This window comes from Myotis brandtii, unplaced genomic scaffold, assembly GCF_000412655.1.
Source record: "Myotis brandtii unplaced genomic scaffold, ASM41265v1 scaffold303, whole genome shotgun sequence".
Classification (NCBI taxonomy): domain Eukaryota; kingdom Metazoa; phylum Chordata; class Mammalia; order Chiroptera; family Vespertilionidae; genus Myotis; species Myotis brandtii.
In genome coordinates, this window is record NW_005361573.1 from 3,690,650 (window position 1) to 3,699,411 (window position 8,762).

General features: G+C 44.1%; 1 protein-coding gene across 2 annotated transcripts in view; it reads left to right on the forward strand.

Annotated features, from left to right (window-relative positions):
• The first annotated feature begins 6 nt into the window (after window positions 1-6).
• The window catches only part of NF2 (neurofibromin 2 (merlin)), a 65,025-nt gene continuing 56,269 nt past the window's right edge, over window positions 7-8,762 (forward strand). For both annotated transcript variants that reach the window (XM_005869737.2, XM_014542513.1), the window contains exon 1: window positions 7-207. In XM_005869737.2, the coding sequence (XP_005869799.1) occupies window positions 94-207 (114 nt within the window). In that variant the 5' untranslated portion in view covers window positions 7-93. The remainder of the gene's footprint in view (window positions 208-8,762) is intronic.

Consider the following 8,762-nt stretch of genomic DNA (forward strand, 5'->3'; position numbering starts at 1 on the left):
TGGCCCTGAGGCCTGTGCCTCTCCTCCAGGGAGGCTAACAGTCCCAGCGCGCAGGCCTGGGGACGCGAGGGTCCCGGGCCTGAGTCCCGCACCATGGCCGGGGCCATCGCTTCCCGCATGAGCTTCAGCTCGCTCAAGAGGAAGCAGCCCAAGACGTTCACCGTGAGGATCATCACCATGGACGCCGAGATGGAGTTTAATTGCGAGGTAAGCGGGCGGGCAGCCCCGACGGGCCCGCGGCGAGGTGGGAGCCTGGCGGAATCCCCGCGCCTCGGGCCCTACGACGGCACCGATCGGGGCGCCCCGGCCCCGGTGTCAAGTGGAGGTGGAAACTTGAGGGATTCTGTGTATATCATTTCTGGGCACGGATAGAGGTGGCCAGAACCGGAAGGGAGACATCTAGGCCCAAATCCTCGGATTAAGGATCCATTGCTGTCTTTTCCAATAGGGCACTTGGGTTGGGAAGCACTTCCTGAAAGTTTTCATTCATTGTTACTGCCAGAGGCCGGAGGCATCGCCGGTGGCAAATTCTCGTTTTTCAATGTCAGGCTTAAGCTCCAGCTCTATAGAGCTTTCACTTCAGTAGGTCATTTGTGTACCCCAGATATGAAAAGACATCTCGTCTTATTGGGGAGTCTATACTTGTGTCCCTTTTCCAAAACTTAAATTTTCTGGGGAAAAAACTGGGGAAAGCGATGATGTCTTCTACTTAAATTTCCTATACAGTTTGCAGGATGATGATAAGTTATCGTTTGTTGAATACTTCCGAAGTGGCAGACTTTTCATACATTTCGTTCTCACAACAACCCAGTGAGGGAGGCGCCCCAAACCATCTGTCCAATAAATGGTGAAATGGGGTTTTGAAGCAAGCGCTCAGCCAACACAGTGCTTACTGTCTCTCAAGCGATGTAAGCCCTTGCTACTCAAAGTGTGGTCTGTGGACCTGCGGCATTGGCAGCAGCGACCCAAGCCAGGGCTTGGCAAACTTCTTCTGTAAAGGCCCACATAATGAATATTTTCAGCTTCGCGGGCCATACGTTCTCAGTTGCAACCACTCAGCTCTTCAGCTGTACCCTGGTAGCCCCAAAGCAGCTGTAGACAGGACTAACTTTCAGCGGGAGGAGCTCCATTGACCTGGTTCTCTGTAAAACTGGTGAAAATTATTATTATTTTTTTTAAAAAAATATATTTTATTGATTTTTTACAGAGAGGAAGGGAGAGGGATAGAGAGTTAGAAACATCGATGAGAGAGAAACATCGATTAGCTGCCTCTTGCACATCCCCACTGGGGATGTGCCTGCAACCAAGGTACATGCCCTTGACCGGAATCGAACCTGGGACCCTTGAGTCCGCAGGCTGACGCTCACAGAGCCAAACCGGTTAGGGCAATATTTTTAAAAAATACTTTAAACCCTCTAGGAATGATAGGGGCATGCATCAAGTGAAGAAATATCTATTAAAAATATACATAAACAGCCCTAGCTGGTTTGGCTCAGTGGATAGAGCGTTGGCCTGCGGACTGAAAGGTCCCAGGTTCGATTCCGGTCAAGGGCATGTACCTTGGTTGCGGGCACATCCCCAGTAGGAGGTGTGCAGGAGGCAGCTGGGCATGGTTCTCTCTCATCAATGTTTCTAACTATCTCTCTCCTTTCCTCTATGTGAAATAATTCAATAAAATGTATTTAAAAAAAAAATACATAAACAGCCAGCTGGCTTGGCTCAAGTGGTTGAGCATTGACCTATGAACCAGGAGGTCACGGTTCGATTCCCGGTCAGGGCACATGCCCAGGTTGCAGGCTCATTCCCTAGTGTGGGGCGTGCAGGAGGCAGCCGATCCGTGATTCTCTCTCCTCATTGATGTTTCTATCTCTCTCCCTCTCCCTTCCTCTCTGAAATCAATTAAAAATATATATTTAAAAAAATATGTAAACATTCCATAAGGAAGGTGAAAATTTGTGGCATTTGAACCAAGACCTCTGTCACCCTCCCTGCTCCCAGCTCAGCAAGGCGGAGAGAGATTCTGGCTGAGCGGCGCTCCCCCTGTGGGAGCACTTTGACAACCAGGGGGCAGCTCCTGCGTTGAGTGTCTGCCCCTTGGTGGTCAGTGCGTGTCATAGCGACCGGTCATCCGCCGTTCGGTCAATTTGCATATTACCCTTTTATTATATAGGATAATGGAACAATATACCACAATTAGTGGACTTTAACAGCTGGGTATGATAAGGGAAAGAGAACGGGAGTGATTCTAAAACCTTTAGGCATACCCAAAATGTGCCTCCATGAGGAGCAGCACCACAGGCCTCCACACTGTGTGAGGGAAATAGATTTCACTAAAATAAGACAGCCAGTCTCTTAAATAAGTAAGCAAATAACAATAACAAGCCCTGGAGAGGAGGGCACCAGTCCCAAGAGTTGGTATGATATATTACTTAAAATGTCTAGTTTCCAACAAAAATCCTGAGGTATGCAAAGAAGCAGGGAAGTAAGACCCATACAATGGGAAAAAGCTAGCAAGAGGAATTGCTTGTGAGAGTGACCAGATGTCAGATTTAATGAGAAGGTTTTAAAAGAGCCATTATAATAGGCAATGACCTGTCCATTGAGGAAGTTCAGTTAACTCCAAGGAGGATAAGCAGAGATTCACAAACAGACACATCATAGTAAAAATGCTGAAAATCAAAGACGAGCACATTTGGAAAGCAACAGGAGGAAAATGACTTTGCCCTTACAAGGAAACCCCAATAAGATTAACAGCTGACTTCTCAGCAGAACATATGTGAAGTGCTCAGAGAAAAAACTTGTCAACTGAGAATCCTATATCCAGCACAGGTGGCTATAAATGAGAAGGACATTTCAAAGATGAAGGTGAACTAAAAACTTTCCAGTATATTCAAAAACTGAGAGAATTTGTTGCTTAAAGACTCACCGTACTAAATACTAGAGGAAGTTCTTCAGGCTAGAAGCAATGGCTATAGATAGTAACTTAAATCCACATAAAAGAAAAACAAAGAGCACCAATAAAGGTAATTATGTAATTATAAAAGAAGTATAAATACATATTTTTCTCCTCTTAACTGATTTAAAAAGCAATTATGTAAAATATGCATATAATATACTGTTGGGACTATAACAGAAATGTAATCTGTGTGTAATATACTTGCCAATAATAGTGCAAAGGAGTGGGTAGGAGCAAAGCTGTAATGGGCTAAGGAAATGACTATAGATGATAAAGTAATAATTATAACAATGCATTGCCAGGCTTGTAACTTGAACAGATATAATATATGTAACAATACTACAAAAAAGGGGGGAGGGAATGGAGCTATATAGGAGTGACGTTTCTATATATCACTGGAATTAAGCTAATATAAATCTGAAGCTGATTCTGATAAATCAGGATTATATGGTTAAACCCTAGGGTAACCACTAAAAAAATCTTTAGCCCTAACCGGTTTGGCTCAGTGGATAGAGCGTCGGCCTGTGGACTGAAATGTCCCAGGTTCGATTCCGGTCAAGGGCATGTACCTTGGTTGCGGGCACATCCCCAGTAGGAGGTGTGCAGGAGGCAGCTGATCGATGTTTCTAACTCTCTATCCCTCTCCCTCTCTGTAAAAAAAATCAATAAAATATATTTTAAAAAATCTTTAAAAAAATATAGTGGAAAAATTTATTAAAGAAATTTAAATGCTTCATTAGAAAATATTCACTTAATGCAAAAGCAAGTAGTAAAGGAAGAATAGAGAAATAAAAGACTTAAAAAAACAACAACACAAAAAAAAGAAAAATGGCAGTTCTATACCAAATAGTTATGCAACTTAAATGAAACGGACAAATTCCTAAAGACTCCAACTACCAGCATTGACTCAAGAAGAGACAATCTACCCACCTCCTTCACGCCTTTCTCCTCTCCCTCAGAAAATAAAAAAAGAAGAAGAGACCATCTGAATAGACCTACAAGTGAAGAGTGTAATTTTCAAGAAAATTAATGCCACATTTTCACAAATGACTCCCCCCAGCCCCCCGCCTCCCAAAAAAAAAATAGAAGAGAAAGGACCACTTTTTAGCTCATTTTCTGAGGCCAGCATTCCCCAGATACCAAAACCAGACAAGAGATAGCACAAGAAAACTAGAGACCAATATCTCATGAATATGGAAGCAAAAATCCCACCACCATATTGGGATCTCTGGGAAGGGATCCTAGTCGTGACATTCAGAGAGGCAGAATGTTAAAGTGTATAGTCTGTCAAGCCTGAAAGTACACATCAGTGACCTGAGGATCCTGGTAAAATGGGGGTTCAGATTGTGTGGGACTGAGAATTCTGCATTTCTAACAAGCTCTCAAGTGATGCTGCTGGTGCAGGGACCACACCGAGTGGCAAAGAGCTGAGGAGAGAAAATGCGTGGGCTTTGAAATAAGACAGACCCGGGCTTCATTGAGTCCCAGCTAAACTGCTTGAAGCTTGGGCAAGACACTTACTTCAGCTCTCCGGACCTCAGCTTCCACATCCGTAAAATGGCACGAATATTACTGACCCCCCCCGCAAGGCTGTTCTAAGGAGGGATGGAATGCGTAGTGCCGGGCAGAAAGAAAGGGACAGTCATTGGTCTGGGGGCTCAGGTCACCCCGTTCCCTGGCATGTTGTGATTTGTCAGGCGGTTGCATCTCATTGAACCTCAAATTCCCAGTGAAAATTTACCTGATTGTAAATGATGTTCTGACGTCCTGTTGAAAGTAACGGCAGTTTGATCTATGATGACTGAGTGAACTCCGCTTCGGAGAAGCGATCGGTCTTACTCTCCTGCCCTATTATGATGTTATACATTCACCGAGCAACGTGCTAATGCATTTGAAAAAAAAAAGAAGAAGAAGAAGATGGTTCTTGAGGAATTCTTGGCTTTCTCGAGGTCAAACGTAGGTGTCTTTTTTTAAAATAAGGAGTCAACTTCAGAGCCAGTGGTAGTTAACATAGGAATTGAATCGTATCACCTTATGTTAATAAGTTCAAAATTTTTTTGCTGCAGAGATGGGTGGGGGGGGGGGGGGGGGGGGCGGGGAATCTCTTCCTTGCACTGCTTGCTGCATTGCACAGTTGGCTCAATGCTTTGGAGGATTTTTCCACTTGAAAGACCTGATATTTGTCATTTTGAGAGAGTGGGTGCTGAATGTAATTTGCCAGGAGGCTAAACGGTTCTGTTATTTCTTATCTAGGCTGGAATTTTACTCTAATAACTCAATCTACCAGGAAGAAGATATGAAAAATTGCTCCGAATTGAGTTGTGCGAGATGCTGATTCTATCTTATATTGAGAAATAAAGCCTCCTCCTGGTGTTGGTTGATAGCCCAAATGTTTTCACAGACCCCAGTGGGGTTAGGATAGGTTTAAATGCCAACATACACGTGGACGCGAAGTTGTCCGTGACAGAAGGAACTTTCCAAAGGGGAAAACAGAAAGGACAACTGGTATTTTCAGTAAGGTGCGAAATTTTATTTTATTTTATTATTTTTTTGGTGCCCTTAAATGGAATCGAACCTGGGATCTTCAGCCCTCAGGCCGATGCTCTATCCACTGAGCCAAGCTGGCTAGGGCAAGATGTGAAATTTTAGACGCCCTGAGATCTAGGCACATAAACGTTTCCTCCTAGAATGTAAACTCCAGGAGGGCAGTGGTGGTGATTCCGTTGCTTGGTAATATGTAGTAAGAGTAGTCTGCATGAGGCCACCGAGCAACTTTTCTTCTTATTTCAGAAGAAAGATGGACTCTACCTTATTTTATTGCTGGGCTCTCCCATGGGGGTTTTAAGCAGTGCCCGTGGCTGGCATGGGTGCCGCAGATCAAGTCAAGGGTGAATGAGGAATGCAGTCGTGCTGTGCTGGTGAACAGTAAAGAAGGAAGCCTTTGTAATGGTAGACCTTCTAGGTTATAATTAGTCTAACTACGATGAACTTTACCTTACGCCTTATTCCTGTTCAAGGATCTTTTTTATGATGTGATACGTCATTGATCTCTGTTTAGCTTGGGGTCCACTGTGAGCACAGGGTTCTTTTCTTAGTTCTGTCATCGTTAATCGTTCTCCATTCTTTGGTCCCCAATGTGTCATTTTGAACATTTTCTCTTTTCTTTGTTTTTGGTGACTTCTCCAGTTATTCATGCTGGTTTTGCTTTCTCGTCCGAACATATTGTTGTTGCTTGTTTAATTTTAATTTCCGAAGTTGCAGCATTTGAGGTCTTAAAAAAATAACCCAGAACTGACTTTTCTCAGAGCGGCTCATCTTTTTAGCCAGGCTTCTCAGGACGATGCCTTCCGTCCTCCTGCCTGTACTTCGTCTAATTTAGATTCTAAATCCACGTGTTTTAGTACATTTTTTTTTTTTAAACCAAGTAAAACTTTATTACCAAACTAGTGCTGACTCAGGGGGAAAAAAATCTTGAATCAAATCTTCCAGTCGCTCAAGGTGCTTGTCCCAGGTTAGGAATCGCTCCAGCACCACTAGGTGGGGTCAGAGCACATCCTTTCTTAAAGGCCTTGGGCCCTTTGCCTCTCCCAGCTCCTTTTTTGCTTCTTTGCCAGATTTGGACCCGGCTTTGGCAAATTCACAAAACCTTCCGGCGGGTGAGTTCCGTAACCGACCGCTCTCCCGTGCGTCCTGCCAATGTTCGTCTCCTGGTTTCAGGCATTGTGATCGTTTGACTTTCAGATAAAACCGCAAGGCCCGAGTAATCACTTAAACGTGTCTGAACTGGGCTGTGGTTTTAAACTCACCAAACAGTGTATTTATCTGGTAGCCTACTCATGTTGATTTGAGATTCAGTCAGACCCGTGAATGTGTTTAAAACGTCTTCAGCCCACAGTAATTCTCCTCCCGCGGTAGAAAATCTTACCCGTCCTACCCACTCGTACTTGTACCTGCCGGTGTTGTTCAAGTCAGTGTCCTAACCACGAACGACATGAAACTTAATCAAAGGTTAAGCTAGAAACAGAATACTTTGAAATTTCTTTCCGGGCCAAGGTCTGGGTCCTGCAGGAGCTGATTGGCATGAAAGGATTGTGTTCCTGTCCTGTTGTCCTGGGAACTTTTTTGAAGGAATGCATTTATTTATTATTTATTTATTCATTCATTCATTCATTCATTTATATATTTTTAAAAATATATTTTTGATTTCAGAGAGGAAAGGAGAGGGAAAGATAGAAACATGAGTGATGAGAGAGAATCATTGATCGGCTGCCTCCTGCCCGCCCCCTACTAGGGATCGATCCCGCAACCCAGGCATGTGCCCTTGACCGGAATCGAACCCGGGACCCTTCAGTCTGCAGGCCGACACTCTATCCACTGAGCCAAACCAGCTAGGGCTGAAGGGATGCACTTTTAAAGACAAAGTCCAATTTTTGTGAAGGGCAGGCGGAGTTAGTTAGTTAGATAATACTTAATCATGGGTTGTATTTCATAGTCTGCTCATTATACCTCATGATGAGGTGTGTGAAATCTAGCTTTGTGTCTGCACTGAATTTCCTCTTTCCTATTTGGAGCTCTGCAGAATTTTGATTCTCAGTATTTCAAGCAGCGCAATCACTGATAAATGCCGAATGGCACTAGCACACTTGGTGCTGAAACACTTCTATTTTTCAAAAGCATTACAATTATCATTTTTGTTACGTTAGAGAGTTCATTATCACGAGTCAGCTCTTGATTATTCAGAGAAAGGCACGTGTTAGCAATAGCAGAACCCGCGTAAGGGGAGAAAATGGAGAATGCACACACCAATGAAATGTTCAGTGTCATTTACATCCCTGAAAATGATTTCCAGATAGCGCATGGGGTGATCCGGGATTAAAAGAAATGATTATAGCAACCGAAAAAGGTACTACATGGTTTATACAAAACCATCTCGGGCTCACAGGCTCCGATGGTGTTAATCCTGAAGGACCGACCACGTGATGATTGTGGACGCCGAGCCCCAAATAGGTGAAGTGACTTTCCCCGCACAGCGGGCTCGGGTGTTTTATCGCTATTTGACAAGGCCGTGATTGCTCTCATGTTGTGAGCTCAATTCCGAGGACAGAAATTGTCTTCTTCGCTTTGGGGGGATTGTTGCTTTTATAGCACCATAATCGTATTGTTTCCTTTGGCTTTGTCATCTGTCAGCCGGGTTTGAAGTGCTTCGTCTTTTTAAATACTCACCCGAGGATATGTGTAGAGAGAGGAGGGGTGGGGGGAGAGAGAGAAACACAGAGGGAGAGAGAGAAGGAGAGAGAGAGAGAGAGAGAGAGAGATGGATGTGAGAGAAAAACACCGATTGGTTGCCTCCCGTGTGCACCCTGACTGGGGCTCAACCCGTAACCCACGTATGTGCCCTGACTGGGAGTCAAACCTGCCACCTTTAGGTGTACAGGACGATGCTCCAACCAACTGAACCACCCGGCCAGGCCTCATCATCTTTTTTTCCCCATAGCATCATAAAATCCGGGCATTGCAAGGGGCGTAAGAGATTGACAGGCGAAGCAACTGAGGCCCAGTTGAGCTGCGTGGCTCACCCTAGCTCAGTGATGGCGAACCTTTTGAGCTCGGCGTGTCAGCATTTTGAAAAACCCTAACAACTCTGGTGCCGTGTCACATATAGAAATTTTTTGATATTTGCAACCACAGTAAAACAAAGACTTATATTTTTGATATTTATTTTATATATTTAAATGCCATTTAACAAAGAAAAATCAACCAAAAAAAATGAGTTCGCGTGTCACCTCTGACACGCGTGTCACAGGTT